Source organism: Saimiri boliviensis, chromosome 13 (genome assembly GCF_048565385.1).
Source record: "Saimiri boliviensis isolate mSaiBol1 chromosome 13, mSaiBol1.pri, whole genome shotgun sequence".
Classification (NCBI taxonomy): Eukaryota; Metazoa; Chordata; class Mammalia; order Primates; family Cebidae; genus Saimiri; species Saimiri boliviensis.
In genome coordinates this window covers 29605282-29627258 of record NC_133461.1, presented here as the reverse complement: position 1 = coordinate 29627258, position 21977 = coordinate 29605282, and the positions used below count along the sequence as shown (strand labels likewise).

Sequence of the window (21977 nt, the reverse complement as noted above, 5' to 3'; positions counted from 1 at the left end):
CCTTGTGATCCACCCGCCTCAGCCTCCCAAAGTGCTGGGATTACAGGCTTGAGCCACCGCGCCCAGCCCAGTAGTAGTTGTTGATATTGTCATCGCTGTAATAGTTTATAATTCAGGACCCCAGAAATAGGACCCCAGCAATTCCACCACTCATTAAGGTGCCCACGAACAAGACAGTCCCCTCAGCAGCCCTGAAAACTGCAATATTTCTCTCCTCCACCTCTTCCTCCTCTTCCTCTTCCTCCTCCTCTTTCTCCTCTTCCTCTTCCTCCTCCTTCTTTTCCTCCTTTCTCCACCTTCTTTTCCTCCTCCTCCTTTTCCTCTTCTTTCTCCTCCTCCTCCCACCCCATCCCCCTGACATTCTCTCTACCTGGTTGCTCACTGACAACTACCTGAGAGCAAATGCGTGGGGGCAGCACAGGCTCAGTCATCACCTGAGGCCAGACACCAGGTTCCGAGATTCCAAAACCAAAATGTGCAACTCCTATTCCCTCCCTGGGTCCCATCGTACATAAGGCACTGCCCTGTGTGCAGCTCATTAGGTGCTGGAATTAAAAGAAGAAGGGACAAGCTGGGTGCGGTGGCTCACGCCTGTAATCCCAGCACTTTGGGAGGCCGAGGCGGGTGGATCACGAGGTCAAGAGATCGAGATCATCCTGGTCAACGTGGTGAAACCTCATCTCTACTAAACATACAAAAAAAAAAAATTATCCAAGCATGGTGGCTCGTGCCTGTAATCCCAGCTACTCAGGAGGCTGAGGCAGGAGAATTGCTTGAACCCAGTAGGCGGAGGTTGCGGTGAGCCAGGGTCGCGCCATTGCACTCCAGCCTGGGTAACAAGAGCGAAACTCCGTCTCCAAAAAAGAAGAAGAAGAAGAAGAAGAACAAGGAGACAAACTTAGGGAAACAAGACTGAATTTCTGGAGGGGATGGCCTGCCATTGATCCCCTTTAAAAATATAGGCTTTTGGCTGGGCGCGGTGGCTCAAGCCTGTAATCCCAGCACTTTGGGAGGCCGAGGCGGGTGGATCACGAGGTCGAGAGATCGAGACCATCCTGGTCAACATGGTGAAACCCCGTCTCTACTAAAAATACAAAAAATTAGCTGGGCATGGTGGCGCGTGCCTGTAATCCCAGCTACTCAGGAGGCTGAGGCAGGAGAATTGCCTGAACCCAGGAGGCGGAGGTTGCAGTGAGCCGAGATCGCGCCATTGCACTCCAGCCTGGGTAACAAGAGCGAAACTCCGTCTCAAAAAAAATATATATATATAGGCTTTTACTGATGCATAACACATGTAGAAAAGTGCACAATTATCACAAACTGTACACCGCATGTACCCAGCTCCAAGAAACAGGACCTCATCAGCCCCTAGATATTCTTCTCGTGCCCACTTCCTGACATCTAATACCACAAATTTGTTTTGCCTGATTTTGAACTTTATATAAAGGGAATCATGCAGTGTGGACTTCTCTGCATGTGCCTTCTTTGGCACAACGTTACAATTGTGCAGATCACCCTGCTGCTGTGTAAGCTGGAGTTCTTTCATTCCCACACGCATGATATGCACTGCATAAATAACCATCTCCTTTTTTTTTTTTTAGATGGAGTCTCCCTCTGTTGCCCAGGCTGGAGAGCAGTGGCATGATCTCGGCTCACTACAACCTCCACCTCCCGGGTTCAAGCGATTCTCCTGCTTCAGCCTCCCAAGTAGCTGGGACTACAGGTGAGCACCACCATGCATGGCTAATTTTTGTATTTTTAGTAGAGAAGGGTTTCATCATATTGCCCAGGCTGGTCTTGAACTCCTGACCTTGTGATCCACCTGCCTCGGCCTCCTAAGTGCTGGGATTACAGGCGTGAGCCACCATGCCCGGCCCTAACCATCTACTTTTGACAGTCATCTAAGTTGTTTTTGTTTGGTGCTATTATGAATACTGCTACTTTTATAATATTCTTTTTTTTTTTTTTTTTTTTTTTTTGAAACAGAGCCTCGCTGTGTCACCCAGGCTGGAGTGCAGTGGCATCATCTCAGCTCGTGGCAACCTCCACCTCCTGGGTTCAAATGATTCTCCTGCCTCAGCCTTCCAAATAGCTGAGGTTACAGGTGTACACCAACATGCCCAGCTAATTTTTGTATTTTCTTTATTTGAGGCGGGGTTTCAACATGTTGGCCAGGCTGGTCTCAAACTCCTGAACTCAAGTGATCCGCCTGCCTCGGCCTCCCAAAATGCTGAGATTACAGGTGTGAGCCACCACATCCGGCCTGCTATCAATATTCTTGTACATGTATTTTAGTGAATATATGTGTGCATTTCTGATGCACGTATGATTCTCTTCGCTTTGGTAGATACTGCCAAAAAGTTAACCAGTTTATACCCCCAGCATCATCACGAGAGAGTTCCTGTTGCTCCACACCCTCACTCCCATTCAGTACTAAGAGGTATATCTTTAAATGACCCTCTTTTAAGTTCTGCCCCACTGCTAGACAAACATGAAAATGAATAGTCTCCAAAAATGTCTGTGATGTATCATTAAGTGATATAAGTAGGGCTCAGGCCAATATGTAGAATGTGACTCCATTAATGAGAATTGTGTCTGTGCATACGTAGAGGCAGAGACCAATTCAGAAAGGGGACATATCCATGTCCCCGTCATGCTCATCTCTGGGGAGTGGAGTTGGAGTGCATCATTTAAAAGACGGGGTTAGGGCTACTTTTTACTTTTGATAGCATTTTTCAGTATTTTTTAAATTCAAGGGAAAAAAAAACCCTGTATAAGTAAAATAAAATCCTCCACCCTCCACCCCTCATTACCACTGCTCACCATTCCATTACCTAAGGCTGGCAGCCCGATCTGCTCTGGAATTACCCCGGGCAGGGCCTGAGGGACAAGTCTCCTGGGCACTGTAATTTCCCTGGCTGCAGTGTGTCATTAGAAGATTTGGTGCTGATGACACGACGCCCATACACAGTGAATATTACAGGGACAGGGCAGCTCGGCCAAGGAGCAAGCTCTTCCTGCAGAGATACCCCAAGAGTCTCAAGCTGCCTCAGTGGGATCAGGCCTTAGCATGTTTTTGTCTCAACCTTCAGGAATAGAAGCTGGGAAAGCTACTCATTCAAGACTGCTGGTGCCTCTAGCCTCCCCTGGGGACCCGGGGCTCAAAGCAAGGGCTGTGGAGTTAGGCAGAGCTGGTCTCTGGTTCTACCACGCTCTTGCTGTGAGTCTCTCGTTGGGCCTGCAAGTCTTCACCTGTAAAATGAGCTAATGAGAGCACTTAACTTAAAGACAACACAATGTAGGCATGTCGTGGTCACTCACGCCTGTAATCCCAGCATTTTGGAGGGCTGAGGTGGGTTGATCACTTGAGGTTAGGAGTTCGAGACCAGCCTGGCCAACACGGTGAAACCTCGTCTCTACTAAAAATACAAAAATTAGCCAGGCAGGGTGGCAGGCGCTTATAATCCCAGCTACTCGGGAGGCTGAGGCACGAGAATCGCTTGAGTCTGGGAGGCAGAGGTTGCAGTGAGCTGAGATCACACCACTGCACTCCAACAAGAGTGAAACTCTGGCCAGGCGTGGTGGCTCACGCCTGTAATCCAAGCACTTTGGAGGCCAAGGCAGGCAGATCACCTGAGGTCGGGAGTTCAAGACCAGCCCGACCAACATGGTGAAACCTCGTCCTTAAAAAACAAAAAAAAAAGGCCGGGCGCGGTGGCTCAAGCCTGTAATCCCAGCACTTTGGGAGGCCGAGGTGGGTGGATCATGAGGTCAAGAGATCGAGACCATCCTGGTCAACATGGTGAAACCCTGTCTCTACTAAAAATACAAAAAAAATTAGCTGGGCATGGTGGTGTGTGCCTGTAATCCCAGCTACTCAGGAGGCTGAGGCAGGAGAATTGCCTGAACCCAGGAGGCAGAGGTTGCGGTGAGCCGAGATCGCGCCATTACACTCCAGCCTGGGTAACAGGAAGGAAACTCTGTCTCAAAAAAAAAAAAAAGAGTAAAACTCCATCTCAAAAAAAAAAGAAAACCCACACAACGTACCTTGCAGAGAGTGAGAGAGTGCCTGGCACATACTTAGCCCTAAGAAAGCACAGGTTTTTGTTATTATTATTGTGGGCATCGTTGCCACTATTACCACCAACCCAAGAGGTAAAGTTTTGCATTCACCTTTTGGGAGAAAAAAATATAATAATGCACTTTTTATTTTCACAAGTATTGTAAAGTGAGTACATACCCACTTTTCTTGGGGAAAAAGGAATTTGGCTGGGCACAGTGGCTCATTCCTGTAATCCCAGCGAGGCAGGAAGATCACTAGAGACCAGCAGTTGGAAACCAGCCTGGGCAACATAGCAAGACTCAGTCTTAACAAAAACATTTAAAATTAGCCAGGCAGGGTGGTGCTCACCTATAGTTCCAGCTATTTGGGAGGCTAGGGGCAGGAGGATCATTTGAGCCCAGGATTTCAAGGCTATGATCATGCCACTGCACTACAGCCTGAGCAACAGAGACTCTGTCTCTAGAAAAAAGAAAAAAAAAAAATTCACCTGGAACTTAAATTCATATATTTTAGTTGAAAACTTAAATAACTGGGTGCAGTGCTGCTCATGCCTGTAATCCCACCACTTTGGGAGGCCAAAGCAAGCAGATCACAAAGTCAGGAGTTCAAGACCAGCCTGGCCAACATAGTGAAACCCCGTCTGTACTAAAAATACAAAAAATTAGCCAGACGTGGTGGCGGGTGCCTGTAATCCAAGCTACTCGGGAGGTTGAGGCAGGAGAATCATTTGAACCCGGGAGGCAGAGGTTGCAGTGAGCCGAGATCACACCATTGCACTCCAGCCTGGGTGACAGAGCGAGACTCTGTCTCAAAAAAAACAACAAAAAAAAGTTAAATCATCATTCGAGGCCAGGTGTGGTGGTTCACACCTGTAATCCCAGCACTTTGGGAGGCCAAGGTGGGTGGATCACCTGAGGTCAGGAGTTCGAAACCACCCTGACCAACAAGGTGAAACCCTGTCTCCATAAAAACATAGTAATAATAAATAAATAAATACATAGTCATTCAACATTGATTCATTCAATATCTGCGGAGTGCCTTCTATGTGCTGGGCATTGTTCTAGATTCTGGGGTCATAGCAGTGACCAGACCAAAGTCCCTGCTATCACATAGCTCACACTCTGCTTGAGGCCTCTGACAATAGTCGAGCCAACAAACAGCTATGTAATAAAATGTCAAATGCATCTATAATACAATAAATGTAATGTCAACCACCAGTATGAAGAAAAACCAAGCAGATAGGAGACAGGAGCTGGGAACATGGTCTGATGACGCCAGTCAATGTGTTCAGTGGAGCCAGAGCACTGCTCGGAGACTCTCTCTCCTTGGCCAGAGGGTACTGGTTTTGGCCAGGTTGAAGTAGCCCCTGGCTGGCTGGCACTGTAGCTTGCTCCTGTGAAGATGAGGTTGAGGAGGTGAAGAGTGGCTTCAAAGGCCATGTAGGTGAGGAACGGGCAAGGGCAGGGCTTCATGAGAGAGGAGCCCTGGACCAGATGTGCCCTTGGAGGACAGACACCCTGGCAGGCCCTCATGGAGCACCACTGGAGAGGCACTTCATGCCAATTACAGCAGGTATTTACCCAGCGCCTACTGTGAGCCCAGTGCTGCACTCTGTACTATAAAAGAATTCAAGTAAGTATGAGGACTGGACAGGTGCCTGACCCCAAGGAGCTCCCAGACGCTGGAGATACAAGACCCAGCTCCATAAAAGAAAGAAGCAAGTCAGATTCTGAAAGGGCACAGGTCACATAATCATCTGGATAGGCAAACCTCCGAATCTCAGCCACAAAGAAAAAGTTCTGTATTCAAACAAAGCCTGCAGTGGGCCCTGTGGCTCTCCGGAGCAGCGATTCAGGAGCCAAGTGGTTTCCATCTTATGTCTCTATCATCATAAAACATATCATCCAGGTCCCTGCGGCAGGAGGGAGAGAGAGAGCTGGGTCACCCTGCACCAGTTTTTCAATGCTTTAGCTTATAAGGAACATATCACACTTCTCACAGCCCATTGGCCAGAACTGGTCACATGGGCACAAACAAACTGCAAGGGAGGCTGGGAAATGAGTGGAGAGCATAAGTATCCCCTGGGAATGAAATGTCTTGACCCCACGTCAGTCATTACTGCTGGGATCTGGGCAGGCTGAGTGCAAGGCCTGGAGTTAAACGGGCATGGGACAGAGCGGCAAGCACCAGGCTTTGGATAAAGAGCCTTGGTGTAGACTTAAGAAAAACTGCTTGGCCACCTCATGGCTGGGTGACTTGTGTAAGTCTCTGATCTCTTTTAGCCTTAGTTTCTTCTAAAATGGGGGTAGTCAGAGCTCCCATCCAGAATCACTAGAAGAATGTGTATGAGAGGACTGTCTACACTGCTGAGAACGAATTCAATATAGCCGTCTATGACACATCTTTATTTTCTTTAAGGTTCAGTACAGCCCTAATATACAGATTCTAGTTCTGTCCCCAGGGCTTCCGTGCCCCACTAATCTTACACTTCTTCACCAAAGTGCCCACAGCAGAAGGGAAACTGTCCAGGGCCTGGAGCCACCACTTAAAGCAACACCAAAGGCAACAACGAGTCCTTGAAGTGTCTTGTTTTTTCTCAACAATTCCGGTCAAGTTTGCATTCTACTACATAACATATAAGTGCTCATGGTAGAAACAATTGTATTCCTTCTCCCCCCAAGCTTCCACTAAAATGGCAGCTCCAGGAAGTTCCAGGTTTAATAAGAGCTTCCCCTGGCACCTGGGCACATGTCCATGGCAGACTCTGCCTCTCAAATCCCCAGGAAGGCGGGCACAGGCTCCCTAGGAAAAGGCTCCCAGCTCTCCCAGGTCTCCCTGGCTCTGACAGCTGTTTAAATGGATCCTGCAGTGGCCAGCCCCCACCCAGGCAGCTTGCCCCTGCCCAGCCTCTCGCCCCCAGTCCAGCCAGGAGATTGTCCCTGAATTAATCAAAGCACTTGCACTGGTCCCAACTCACTAGAGTCCTCCTCCAGCGGCCACTTTGTGTTGGGTAGATTAATTGCAGCTGGGGGAGAGGAGGGAATCCATTTTTAGAAAATCATTACTTTCAGAAAGAGAGGGGGGGTGCTTCTGGCTGGGGGAAAACTGCTGAGCTAGCAGCTCGGGCCTCCTGCTTGAGAGCCGCCAGGAAACCGGGCACTGTGCAGGCTGCTCCTGGCTCTGAGGGTGGCAGCCTGGGCCCACACACCCCTCCTCCTGAGGCCAGGGCACCCCAATCCTGCAGCCCTGGCTGCTGCTGGTCTTTGCTTCCTGCCCTGGCCTGGGCTCAGTAGTTGGCTGACGTTCTCGGCAGGAAGGAATCACCCCAATATTGGCCACTCCCTACTATCCCTGGACTGGCTTTCGCACTGTCTTCTCTCACTTGCTGCAAAATTCACCACCCAGAGGGCACCATCAGCCTCTGCCTGCAGCTGCAGGGTGAAAAGAAGGGTGGGGACCCCTGATCACAGCTGGCAGTCTTGGATTGAGTATCTAATAAAGTTTCTGAAATTGCCATTATTGTAGGTCAACATGATCAAATATTAGCAATCCCACGTGGTTCAACCTAGTTAGCATATGGCCAGCTCTTGGTATGAATTTTCTCCCAATTCCCATTTTAGCCTCACAAAAGTATAATACACACTTTATGCTTCGGAAATTGAGGTTCAGAGAGGTTGTGACTTGCCCAAGTGAATGCTCAAACCCAGATCTTTCTGACCCCCAAACCAGTGACTATGAATTACATCAGGATCCCACCTCGCCTGACCCCAGCACACCCTCAGGAACAGTCAGGAGTTTCTCACTGAAAGTGCACAGGCTGGGCTGACCAATAGGTTCTCTGCAGGCTGCTGAGAGTTGGGAGCTTGATAGACCCATCAAGAAGTCACCGTTTGCTGTAGGTTTGGGTACAAGTCCAGATTCCATCACAGGCTGTGTATAGGTGGTCCTGGGCAAATCACTCACCCATTGGAGGGTCGGGCCCTTCCTGAATCAGGCAAGGCCTGGCCAGGTCCTCTGCAGCATGGGAGTGCAGGCAGCATGCCCCTTGGCGTGCACCCACATGCACAAATGGCAGGTGTTGTTTCAGCAGTCAGATCAGCTTGGTCCTTCCAAACCAGAACTTGTTTTAGAAAAAACATATACCCAACCCCTTCAGCCAGGCCTGCCCAGAGAGATTAGATAACACAGTGATGAAATCCGATGCTATCACTTCACAGATGGGAGACTGCGGGCAATTCTTTGAACCTATTTATCTGTAGAATGGGAGTGATGATCATGGTATCTACTCGCACGGTGGCTGTGAGGACTGCACGGGACAATCCCAGTGTAAAGTGCTTAGAGCACTGCCTAGCACATAGTCGGGGCATACTCAGTGGTTGCCTCTTGATGATGACGATAATGATAGTTATTCCCAGCCCACGCTAAGCCCACAACTCTGCCTCATTCGTGAGACAAGTCCTCTCTGAGCATTACACCAGGAATTGTCAGGGCGGTGGATCCTAACTAAGGCTCCAGTTGAGACTCCAGGGTGCCAAGAGCTTATGGTTCCGTAGGAGAGAGAATCTCACACTATTTTTTTCTTTTCTTTTCTTTTTTTTTTTTTTGAGACAGAGTTAGGCTGGAGTGCAATGGCACAACCTCGGCTCACTGCAACCTCCGCCTCCTGGGTTCAAGCAATTTTCCTGCCTCAGCCTCATGAATAGCTAGGATTACAGGCACTGCCCCCTCACCACACCCGGCTAATTTTGTATTTTTAGTAGAGACGGGGTTTCTCTGTGTTGGTCAGGCTCGTCTTGAACTCCCAACCTAAGGTGATCTGCCCGCCTTGACCTCCCAAAGTGCTGGGATTACAGGAGTGAGCCACCACGCCCAGCTTAGAATCTCACACTATTGATCCCTCTTTAGGACAGAAATGTTTTGCAGAGAGGAGGCTTCTTGGAGGAAGTGCTGCCTGCCTCACATCCCAAAGGATAAGGAGGAGGTAGCTAACTGAAGTGGCTGCAAAGCACTCGCTGCAGAAGCGCATGAGCAACCTGGGCCTGCAGCACGGTGCATCTCCCTACACGCCTGGAACAAAAGGTTTCTGTGTATGGAGGGCTGGGGACTCCGTGGGGAGATTGGCGGAGGCGGATGCTGAAGGGCCACTTTGACTAGAGGTAAGGGAGACCTAGAGGACATTAACAGCCCCTGAATTAAGTCATGCTAGTGGGGGTACAGAAAAGGGAACTCTGTGAGAGACGTACAGTTTATAATTATTGACTGAACGAAATAGAGTGGAAGGGATTTGGTTTTTATTATGGACAGGGGCAAGGATGGGGAATCCAGGTTTCTGGTTGGGACAACTCAGGCATCTACAGGTCCAAGGGAGATGAAGCCACCAGAGTGACGCTGCCATCCAGGGAGAGGGTGTGACCTGAGCAGAGCTGAGACTGAATTGTGTAAGACACCCTGACATTTGAGGGGTGAACTGAAAGGAAAGAGTACCAAGAGGCAGGAAAACGTCCTTCCCATGGGGTACTTCTCCCCCTGCTCTGCTCACCTCTCAATGCCATCCGAGCTGAATGTCCCACCTCTGCTGCAAGCCCCTGTGGTCCCGTGGCCAGGCCTCCTCCTGGGTCCTCACCTTTTCTTCTTCCTGCACTGCTGCTGACCATTTTAGATGTGGCGTCTTGTCCTCCAGCATCACGTGCAGGCATGGTCCAGGTCCGCGTTACCGCCACACCGGCTGCGGCACAGTCCTGGGCACTTCGAAGGTGCTCAGGGGATGACTGTGGGTGACAGGCTCGCTGGCAAAAAGAGGGAAGCATCAGTGACCAGCAAATGCCAGACTCCTCCTAAGCCCTCCTCTTTCCCCACCACCCACCCAGGATCAGCCGTGCCGCCAGAACCCGCACACCTCCACCCCTGTTCCAGCCTCTCCTTCCTCCAGAAGCCACAGCTCCCGCTTCCCAAATCCAGAGGACTTGCGTAAGTGGTAGGGCCAGGAGGAAATGTGACAGACCACCCTCCCACCTTCTCTGCATTGTTCAGGGAGCTGTGGGACTAGAGCCACACAGGACCCTATCAAACATCTCAACAAGGCATGGACCAAGCAGTAAGAACTGCTCAACCAGTCGGGTCCTGAGCTCCTAACCACCTGCTTCCTCATTGGGGGACCTCGGGCAAGTCATTTAACCTCTCAAAGCCTGAATTTGCGCAGCGTGTCCCAATGAAGATGAAATGAGCATTCCTTCAAATGCCTAGACCAGGCGTCCCCACACTTTACACAGGGGGCCAGTTCACTGTCCCTCAGACCGTTGGAGGGCCGCCACATAGTGTGCTCCTCTCAGTGACCACCAATGAAAGAGGTGCCCCTTCCTGAAGTGTGGCGAGGGGCCAGATAAATGGCCTCAGGGAGCCACATGCGGCCCACGGGCCATAGTTTGGGGATGCCTGGCTTAGACATTATGCCTGGCACCTAGTGAAGCATTCAATACATGGTAGCCACTGTTTATTAAAGAGCTTCCTGGCATGCCAATGCAAGTTAGAGCCAACTAAAATGACTCTGACAGTCCCTGGTGTGACACCTTCCCTCCCTACCCCTCTTCCGCCACTACTGCCCTGGAGTTAGTTAGAACCCTCCTTGGGTGTTTTCTAGAGATGGGATTTTGCACTTATTCTGGGTTACAGAACTAGAATGAAAGGAAGTTTCAGTTCAATGATAAAAAGCAAAAAGTGACCAGGCATGGTGGCTCACGCCTGTAATCCCAACACTTTGGGAGGCCAAGGTGGGTGGATCACCTGAGGCCAGGAGTTCGAGACCAGCCTGGCCAACATGGCGAAACCCCACCTCTACTAAAAATACAAAAAATTAGCCGGATGTGGGGATGTGCACCTGTAATCCCAGCTACTTGGGAGGTTGAAGCAGCAGAATCACCTGAACCCGGATGGCGGAGGCTACAGTGAGCCGAGATGACTGCACTCTAGCCTGGGCAACAGAGCCAGACTCCATCTCAAAAAAAAAAAAAGAGCGCAAAAAGCTACTTTGAGAGGTAATGAGCTCCTGATCACACATAAACAAGGTGCCCCAGATGATCACTTGGCACTAATGCTCTGAAGCATGAATCAACAATCAACATGTATTAATATTTCTTGCAACACAATTGTATTGTAATTCCCTTTAATGAAGTCGTGGTGCCAGTAGGCTGTAGTGCTTTGGGTGACCTTTCGGCAAAACAGAAAGTTGGCTGTCCTACATTGGCCTTCCAGAAAGCTTTTATGAAATTGTACAGGCTTGTGATATCCAAATTCTTAACCCCCCACTTCCAAAGCCCCTCCCCCCACCTTCCTGGGTAGAAGATTCAAAGCCCCTTGCATAGACACCTGCATAGCCCTTTGGTACCCGATTTAGACCATCTCTTGTGCAAGATTCCCCGAATCTGAAGCACAACTCAGATCCGGCAGCAGCAAACCAAGGTAGGCTGATGCAAAGCCAGCACTGAAGAGGCACTTTGACCACAAGTGCCACCTGGGCTGGGCTGGGGAAGGGGACCAGTGAACTGTCGCTGACGTCCCAGCAGACAATAGAGAATATTGCAGAGTAGAACCTGGACTCTGCGATCTCTGCAGCCCAAAACAGTATTCGGGAAGCAGCCAGGAGGCGGCCAAGTCCCTCTGACCACCACTGACATTCAACCTCCACTTTCATCACCCTTCCAGGGCCTCACCCCCAGGAAACTCCTCCTGGAATCCAGTCTGGCAGAGTTACAGTAGGTTTGGGATTATCGCCAAGCGGGTTGCTGGCAAGAACCAGAGAGATCCAGGTTCTTGGGGCTAACCTTTCCCATCCATTCATCCCCTAATCCGGTCTTCTTCCCAATCACCCGAGATGTAATTCCCTTTCCTCGATCCTACCAGCTTTTGAATGATCGCCCACAGGGTTCCCGTAGGTTGTTTCCCATTACGAATTCAAGACAGGCGGGAGGGAGCGAGGTCTTGGTAGCTGCAGGTCTTTGCAGCACTGTTGAACACCGGGCTGTTCCACATGTCTCTCTTTTGGGGCCCATGTCTCCCCTCCTCCAAGAACGGGGCTGGGAAGACGCCAACTCAACTGAACTGGGATGAATACTCCTCCCCGCTCCCCTCCGAGCAGCAGAAGAAAAAGGAGTTGGAGGACAACACGGTATCAAGTGTACATTTTAAAAATCGTTTAATGGAACATAAACTCCTTTAGAAAAACATTCAGCTAGGTGATAACACCCATAGAAAAAAACACCAATTTTGTGTTTATCTTTTTTAATTTGGCATTTGTTATTTGCATTTATATTAAAGCAAAGTGCATCTTTTCTTTTTCTTGTTTATACACATTGCACAATACATAAATAATGATGCTTATAAAACGTCTTTATATTTACAAGTAATAATATATTTATATATAACATAAAATACATTTTTTTCTTTAATAAATCTCATGGTTTTTTTTTTTTCAGGAGTCCTTTCTCTCTCAAAGCACTACAATGCTAAATTTCCAATGAGAATGCTTCTCTTGTTCATTTAAACCTTTGTAGTTAGAAAAATAGCTTATGTTAAAGTCTAAACATGCTCATTGAGCTAAGAACAGTGTCAAAGTATCATACGAGTGTATGAGTTGTAGAAGAAATGAAAGAAGAGTCAGGTGTCAGCCTAGGATGGTACCTTGGGTTATGACGGACCAAATCCTTCTTAGAGGGAAGGGGACTGCTAAGCATGTCCCTCCCAGGGACGTCCCCCCTTGCTGGTCTAATAGCAGAGCTCAACACCCAGGCTCAGAGCAGGGAGTGCTGAGTTGGTTTTCTAAGTCCAGGAAAAACCTGATGTCACCAGGGCAGGCAGGGAAGAGGCTGATGAGGGGAGAGGGCACTGGGTGAGCAATACTGTGAGGGGCTGCCCCGGCAGCCCTCGGGAAGCCCATCTCAGAGAAATCCAGGAGCAGGTGGCCAAAAACGAAAGACGCTACAATGGCAGGGGCTGGCGGGAGGGAAATAAGACAAGGGTAAAAACAATTGGTTCTGGTTCAGCCACCAGCAGGCTCGCTGCTCAGAAGCCTGTGGACAGGCCCGTGTCCTAGAGGTGGGAGAGGAAGGGCGGGGGGCTTTCTCAGGCTGGGGACAGAGCCGTGCTCCTGGCAGCTGTGGGGACCCCCAGCTGCCAGCTTGCCCAGGTACTGCCTCTGCCCCACTGAGCATGTCCAAGGGACACGAGAGATACTACGTGGGGCTGCAAACCTCTCTGCTGGGGACACCCATCAGAGACACAAAACAAAGAGCACGTCGCCTCCCCATCTGTGGCTCCCACACATGCGTGCACACACAGCCACACACTCACTCACACACACTCCTGACAAGTGAAATGATGACCGCCCCCTTCATACACTGTGTTTGGTGGTGCTTGGATTTCTGCTTCCCCTCTTCCTAGCAGGGTGTCCTGCCGATCATACCCAGCCCCCCTTCCAAAAAAAGCCCCCAACAGTTCTTTTCATAAGCTATTTCTCACAGAATGAAACAAAACAGAACACAAACGAAGACGAGAAGAAGAAAACCAACCAACCAACCGACAACAACAACAAAAAATACCAAAGAGTTTGCATGAAAAGCAAGCACTCAGGAGGAAAATATTAGCAGCAAAGTAGTTTGAAGTGTGGCCTGCTCAGCGCACGCTCTGTCCCCTCCGCACGCGGCTACCGGCTGTTGAAGATGACCTCCAGCCAGCACGGGCAGCTGCTGATGAACTGGCGGGTGTAGCACTGGCCCCAGCCCTTCACAAAGCTGATCTGCACGGTGAAGCCCGTCCATGGCTGCTGCATGAACTCGTGGTCATTGGGCCGCTGCAGGCTGTACGCCTTCTCGTAGTCGAAAGCCTTGATGGAGAAACCGGGGAACACCTTGTGAACCAACAGCGTCCTGGAGTCCGGGTTGTCCAGTGTGGCGGACTTGATGAAGATGGGGTAGCTGCTGCGGTTGTACACCCACACGCCGTCCACCTCCCGCGTCAGCTGGATGCCGCAGCCGATCTTGCTCCGCACCTTCTGCACCAGCTGACTCTTGTTGTCCGAATTGAGCTGTCCGAGGCAAAAGCCATTCCCCTGAGGTAGATCATAGAAGATATCCAGAGAGGGCTCCTGGACACAGTAGAGCCTCCCCACTCGCGTCTTCTCCTCCCAGTATGCTACCACGCACCAGTGTGACCGATCCCCAGGCTCCAGAAGAAGTTGGGAATCTAGAATGACACAATGACAGAGAGGGTTGGTGGGGACGGGCATGGGTGAGTCCTAGAATACACACACACACACACACATACACACACCCCCATCACGAGCTCATTTCTCAGGACAAGACAGAAGGAAGGTGGCAGTAAGGAGGGTCCTGGACTTGCCCAGGCTCTTTCAGGCTTTTGACCGGGACCCTGCCTGCCTTTCTTTAAGCATAGGAAGCGCTGGGTGCTGCTTCTCTGTAGGCCCCTGCCCATCAGGAATACACCAGCAGCCGTGCCCACCTGGCCAACCAAGCCTCTTTTCTGCAGAGCACAGATGCAAAGGGACCCTTATTAACATGGGGGGGGGGGTCCGGTTTTAGGGCTGCAAAAAGGCTCAGCCACATCCTGGAGTCACAGATCTTTCAACTGGATGGAACCCTGGAAAGCCAGCTCCTCCAGCCCCTGGTCATCCTGATGAGAAAACCAGGACCCAGAAAGCCTGCTGCTGGAGAACCAGGGGTGACACGGCCAGAGCAAGAACCCAGGTGTCCAGACCCTGGGGCCACCTATGTGACGGTCTCTGGGTGACTGTCACCCAGCTCCCAAATCAGTGCTGTAGTCACGAGGGACCTCTCTATCTGGTAAAAATAAAAACGAGGGTGGCTTGGGACAAAAACATCGATATTCCTAATAGAAAAACAAGTCTCAAGTGTGTCCAAAGCGCCCATGTACACAACAGGTGAATTTGTGTCAAAATGCCAAATCACAACCTGCAGACCGGTATTATCCCAGCTACCCAACAAAGCTTCCTCCAGCCCAGACAGAAGATTATGTGTCTCAAATGGATGCGCTCCCCTTCTCCCCTTCTCCCCTGGCACCCCTGTCCCCAGGGGGTCCCCCCCACCCCTCCTTCTGCAGAAGCATCTGGAACCTGCAGAGCACCCTGCTGCCCTCCTCCCTCCCAGCTGGCCCCACCCTGCTTCCCTGCACAGGGCTATTCCCACTGGCACGGGGTGATTCTGGTAAGGTGATTTTCCTCAGCAGGAGCTGGGAGGACTTCAAAAGGGGGTTCACACAGAGGGAAAGGGAGCCCCAACAGCGGGCATTCTGACTCCTTCTTAAGCAGGAGCCAGCAGGCAGGCCTCAGACTTGAGACCATAAATCTCCCCAGCCCAGCCAGACTGCAGGAACGCTGTGGTTTGCGGCTGCAGGGTGGAGACCGGAAGTCTTGTATTTGTTAACAAAAATGGGGAGAGCAGAGTAGGGGAAGAGGGGAAGGGCCCCACGTCACTCCGTTCCCTGCAGCCCCAGCTCCTCCCTCTCGGGGATCTGGGGGGCACAAAGGAGGGGCTGAGAGTGAGATGTGTTTTGGTGTGGCCTTTGTGTTTCTGGAGTAACTGGGTTCGGAGTCAGTGATGGTGGGTGGCACCGTGCAGGGGCTCATGGCAGAGGACTGGCCGCATCCCGCTGCCCCCGCAGGCTGGGTGACTGGGGCAGCCCAGGACACCAACTCGCTCCAACTTTCACAGGCGTGTTACGACCTGGGAACCAGTTGGCTCCACTCAGTTTTTTTTTTTTTTTTTTTTAAGTAGCAGCCAGTGTTGGATGGAGGTGCCCGTCAGTAAAGCTGTACAGATGTGTACACCGCAGCCTGCTGAGGCAGCCACGCACACTCCCCCCGCGCGGCCGTTCCCTGCAGACACCCGCAGCTGGCCTTCCCAAATGCCTGCCACGATGGCTCCACAAAGGGGAACACGGAGGTCTCATTCCTTTCCCTCAACCCCCACTCCACTGAAAATGAACACCAGAAACCTGGCCGGTCACCGCCCCCCCCCCACCCCACGTATCTAGGAAGCACAGTGTGTGTGCACGACTGTGTGTGTTCACGGCAATGTGTGTATGAGTGTGTTGTGTGTTTCTGTGTGCACATATGTACTAGAACATATGGAAAAGAAGGCAGGGACAAGGAGAAGGTGACTCATCAGGCATTCACTTGTTTCTGCAAAGTATCCATCAACTGCTAATAAACGCGGGAGCGCTGGCAGTCTCCGAACTTCCTTGCTGACGGAGTTCAGCTCTGAAGGCTACACCGACGACCCGAAGGCCCATGGAGGAAGAGTGTGTGGCGGAGAGAAAGCTCTCTTCTGGGAGGCACAGGACGTCCACCCTTTGGTGTTTTGAAATACAAGAAGCTTTTGCTTATTTTCGCAATTCAGGACAGCAAAGCTGGCCTGAAAAGGAAGATTCAGGGAGCTGCTGGGAAGGAGGAGGGAGGGAGGGAGGGAGGGAGGGAGGGAGGGAGGGAGCAGGACCCTCAGCAGAGCCTCACAATGCTTTGTTTCATGCAACTGAGACCCACTGAAACCTGGCACAGGCCCACAGGAGGAAGAGGAGGAGTAAGTGAGTGGAGTAGAGTCCTGGGACGGAGGTACCCCCATGCCAGGCCTGTTAGCCACCTAGGCAAGGGGTGGGAGCCTTGTCTGCCAAGGGTGAGGGCCTCTGGGGGCAGAGGGAGCTGGGTGAGGACTGGAGCCTGAGGCCTGTGGCAGGAGGGGAGGCGTCAGGAGGGTTTCTGTTTCATCTGTGTAGCCCCCCAGGAATTTGGTGCCAGACACCCCCTGGAAAAAGCCTTTTTTCTGCTGAGGTTAATGGCCCAGCCCAGATACACGGCAGCGCGTGAATATCGTGAGTGTTGCTGTGTGTGCACAAGGCTCCGAAGTCCACTGGGTGCCTGACCCACTTCAGGGAGACCCCTGCCTGCTCCTCCCCTGTTGCCCCCTCACCAGCCTCTGTCCACTCTATAGGACAGCTCCATTCTCCTCCCTCCTGCCGGGACTCTTTCTGAGCACAAAATATGAGCTCTCCAGCAAAACCATTCGGCAACAGCGATGGGCCCTCGAACACACACCCTTGTGTGAACATCACACCTTCTGGAGACCTCACCCGACATCCCCCATGGCCAGTACAGAGATTCCCCTCTTTGCCCTGAATTCTCCGCCATTTGGGGTCATTTCTGGGAAACACTCAGCTTCATCTTCACAGAAAAACAGTTCCCTGAATTGGGCCCACAGCCCGCTCAAGTGTCCCCACAAAGGTCTGTGTGGACGCTTTGCTCCCGGGACTTCCCAGGCCACGGGTCAAGGGGGCTGGGAAGTTCAATGGGTACAAGGACTAAGGAAGTGCCTTGGCCGCTCGCTGATATTTAACCTCCAAAGGCAAAACTCACAGTCCCTTGTTAATTTCCCTCAGCTTTATAACCTTCTCTGGTATTTTCCACAAACTTCTCCCCCTCCCCAGAAAACTGTACAGGGGCTTGTTTTAAAACGGTATGTGTTCATTTTAAAGCATTCAAAAGAAAAGCTGTGTTGTAAAAAGCTCACTAATCAGATGCCTGCTCACAATTTTTTCTTTTTATTACAGTGGAGGGAATTTTTGGAGCAACACCAGAAAAATGCTGAATCTGCCTAAAATTCCTTTAAGGTGTTCCCCCCACCTTCCCCATTTCCCTTAAAGCATAAAATCCTCCCTTTAAAGGGAAGTGGGAGGTGGGCACTGAGAAGGGAGAGGACTCCAGCCTGTGTTTGCACTGGCCTTGGGGAAGACCACTTAGCAAGGAGCTCCCTGACTCTTACAAAGAGTTATTTAATTACCCTGCTCATGAATGAACAGACCAGACCCTTCCAGGAGACCAGAGGCTCATGAATGAACCTCATACCCCAGGTCCCAATGGCACAGGGTGACCAGGCCTCAAGACCACATTTTAGGTAAGCAAGGAATTTTCTCTTTTTTTTTTTTGTATGTGATGGAGTTTTGCTCTGTCGTCAGCCTGGAGTGCAATGGCTCCGTCTCCCTGCAAACTCCGCTTCCAGGGTTCAAGCGATTCTCCTGCCTCAGCCTCCCGAGTAGCTGGGACTACAGGCACACACCACCACGCCTGGATCATTTTTGTTTCTTTAGCAGAGACAGGGTTTTCACCATGTTGGCCAGGCTGGTCTCGAACTCCTGACCTCATGATCCACCCATCTTGACCTCCCAAAGTCCTGGGATTACAGGTGTGAGCCACCGTGCCTGACCAGAATTTTTCCTTTCTTAAATTTTTAATTTGAAGGCGTCAGGAGAGGAGAAAGAAGAAAAATGGGGGGAGTGAGGGAAGGCCATGCTCAGTGCCTCAACAGTACCATTTCTGTCTCCACCTGAAGGCAGACGGCAGAGCAGCTCCGCCAACAGTCATGGGGTTGGGAGAACACCGGCGCTCAGGGAACAGAGGCCATCTGGGCCTGGCTGGGTCCATACACACAAAGGAGGTGCTGGTGGAGAGGTGGTCCCTAAGATTCCATTGAGGACCAAGGACAAGCTTGGGAAACAAAGCCATTAGAGACTTGAACTCCAGCAGCTGATGCCTCATGGTTACATGTGCCCAACTGCCAGGGTACCAGGGAGCTGGGGTCAAAGGTGGGTGAGGAGGGGTCTACACTGGCTCTCATCTCTGTGAGCCACTTGGATTATGAAGCAGTATTTCTCTGCCAAAGTCCAACAGGGCCCCGTGCCTCTGAGCCCTCTCCTCCGTGGTCCAGCAGAGCAGAAGGCTGAGGACAGAGAAGTTGGGGAGGAGGGGCGCCTGGGCAGGCACGGCCGCCTCATGCACGCTCCCGGTGCCAATCAGGGGCAAACGAAGGGCAGAAATGTGGACACAGACAGCTTGCACCTGGCAACCTGGGAGCGCAAACATCACCACGCCTTGCCCTCGCCAGGTCCAGGGCCCTCCCTCCTCAGGACCCAGGCGCCACCAATGGTTGCCTCATCCTGTCTCTCCCTCCACAGCAGACATCTCAAAGGTTCACAGCACCCATCTCCTGCTCCCAACCCTGTCAGGAAATTGGCTGGTCTCATATGAACAAGCCCTCTTTAGGGACAAGCCCAAGATAAAAGGGGACACCAGTGCCAATCCATCCTATCTATGGGAAGTAACAGGACCCTTGCTGGTCTCTTATTTTCAACAGGCAAATGCCACCCCCCTAATAGAGACACAGAAAACTTGCTGAGATAACCGGGCTCACTTTAAGGTCCGGGGCAGGCTCTAATCCACCATGCTCACAGCCTCACGAAGAACGGGAAATAGGACCCCAGAGCTCCCTCAGATTCTTCAGGCAACACAGACAATGCTGGGGTTTAGAGCGAGTTCCTCATAGAGGAAAGAAACCACTGTTTCAGGTGAACTCTGAGTTACTCAGAAAACGCTAGGGCCCAACCCATCTCCAGCACCCCACACTCCTTCCCCGAACAGATCAGAGGCTGACTATGGCTGCTGGAAGGCTGACCTCAGAACGCTGGATTTTTTTTTTTTTTTTTCATGCTTTGCAGCATCTCCAGTGAAGTGAGATGGCTGGACTTGGGGGTGGGCAGGGGGTGCCACAGCGTCTCCTTCAAAGACCAGGCTGCTTGGTCCCTGGACCCAGCAGGCTTCATTTCCACATCCTAGGGAGTTCTAGCCATGGCGGAAACCACGCCCCTGTGCCAACCCCAGAGGTGAGCTGACCAGCTACGGAGCCAGACACCCATTTCACACCAACCTCGCATGTGGCCTTGGGGTATCTTCAGCTCATCCTTAAAGCACGTTCCCCAGGGCCAGCCTCAGAAGGTTGCTGTGCCAATTCGATGCAAAAGTGATGGAGGCCAGCTTGCGGGAATGCTCCCTGGTCTCATCTCTGAGGCTCCTGGGTTCTCCAGCTGCTCAGGAAATGCCCACCCATCTTTCCTATTATCCTCACAGCCCCACACCCCATGCGAGAACAGTTCTGGGCCAATGCCTACACTAAGCACTCACTTTGCATAGGCTGTGTTTTCTAAGTGGCCCACGGCAGCCCTCTGAGGTGGCACACGATCCCCAGTCTATCTTTCAAAAGGGAGTGGAGGGGAGAGGCACGAGTCACTGGCCAAAGCGCAGAGCTGCAGTTCCGGCCCAGAACACTGCCAGTGTGAGCTGTGGACACTGGCCTCTAGAGCCGGCAGTCCCACTGTTCCTCCCCCAAAGTGTCCTTCGGAACACGCTGTGGAAATGCTGTGCCAGCTTTCAGAGCTGAGCACAGGGCCCGACTCCCCTGCAACAAGAAGTGGGGGGGGGGGGGAGGAGTGAAATGGCCTCTTTGCCAGCAAGCTGCTCTGTGACCTTGGCCAAGTGGCTTGCCCTCTCGGGGTCTCAGTTTGCCCAGTCCATAAATAATGTAAAGGGGACAAGGGCAGATGGGCGCAGGGGCCTTCCTGGTCTCTGGCTACACTCTGATTCTCAGTATTAAACAACACTGGTTCCATTTTTTTTTTTTTGCTACCTTCCAGAGGGTAAGAACACTTTGAGGAGCAGGGCACATTTTTGCATTTAATTTGCAACAATAAAACAAAATAGAATCAAAGGGGAAAGGAGGTTTGAGTCAGGTTTTGCTGTGTCTATGTCTAACCCAACTTTTTAAAAAATTTCAGAGTCAGAAATGACTTTTTCCTCTGTCTTGCTATTCATCACCTGCAAGAGAAGGTAAGCCCCAAGAGAAAATCTCTTTATCACCAGCATCCTCCCACAGTCCCACCGCGCAGGCTCGGTTCTCCAAGTTTCTCCATGATCGCCCTCCTTGCCACCTCTCCCAAGCCTACATATCTGGTAGACCCTGCTGGTCTAGAACACTAATTGGTGGCCGTAGCCTTACAAATTATGTTAAATCATCAATTCCTAGAACTAAAATGTCACCCCCCCCAAATCCCCCAAACATCTGAGCCTGAAGCCCCCAAGCTGGGGAGAAACGCTCCAAAGAGCATTTATCTCGCCATGGAGAATGTAATTGAGGGTGGCACAGGGAAGGGGAGGAAAGCCACACAAATCAAAAGCTCTTGTCTGTCTCGCCAGCCGGGCTGACGCGGCTTCCTGTGCCCCAGCGTTCAGCCATGCAAATTACAGCATGTACCCAGCAGCCTCCAGCCACTGCCGTCTGAGGAGGCCTGCTCTGCCCAGGCTCCTCGGAGAGAGGCCTCAGAGGAAGGGTGGGGACTCCCGACCCAGCCAACTCCATTCATAATATTGACAGTAAAGGGCCTCTCTGGCTGCTGTTTAGCGTGCATGCAGCCGAATCATTTCTCAAGTTTGAATTTCCAGACACTTCCCCTCCGTGGTGCACCAACCGGGTTCCCCCTATTACCCCCCAAGTGACTCAGAGCAGCTCTCTTCAGAAAGGGGTTCACATGTTAGCAGGCATAGAAGCCCTTAGCTGTGCATGGCATTATCTGCTCAGCGGCCTTCTCTCTGGGCATGACCCTGGCACCCCCCAGGAAGACACAAGGGCTAGGACAAGCATGGAACAGAAAGTCCATCAGGTCCAAGAGGGACATCCAAGTCTCTTGGATACACCCACCTACCCACCTGCCACCCTGAGAGTGTCAGGAGACTCCCCAAATTCCCTATCTGGATTCCCAAATGGGCAGCTGGCACTGAATGCTGATTCTATTCTATTCTCATTCTCTCTCTGTCTCACACACACACTTTAAAGCCTCATAAACATCTTAATACAAACCGCTACATCATAAGCCAATTTTCCAAAAGGACAAAACCCCTAGATGGCCAGGCCAGTTTTTTCCCTGGTTTTGCAGGTGTGGGGGCTCCGTGTGTGCAAGAAACCAATCTACTCTTGCTGCGGGCCTCATTTTCATAAAGCCCAGGGTACCA

General features: G+C 51.3%; 1 protein-coding gene across 2 annotated transcripts in view; it reads right to left on the bottom strand.

The window, feature by feature from the left end:
* Nucleotides 1–12234: 12234 nt before the first annotated feature.
* Nucleotides 12235–21977, bottom strand: part of SMAD7 (SMAD family member 7) — a 33152-nt gene continuing 23409 nt past the window's right edge. For both annotated transcript variants that reach the window (XM_003926080.3, XM_010336843.3), the window contains exon 4: nt 12235–14296. In XM_003926080.3, coding sequence (XP_003926129.1) covers nt 13758–14296 — 539 coding nt within the window. In that variant the 3' untranslated portion in view covers nt 12235–13757. The remainder of the gene's footprint in view (nt 14297–21977) is intronic.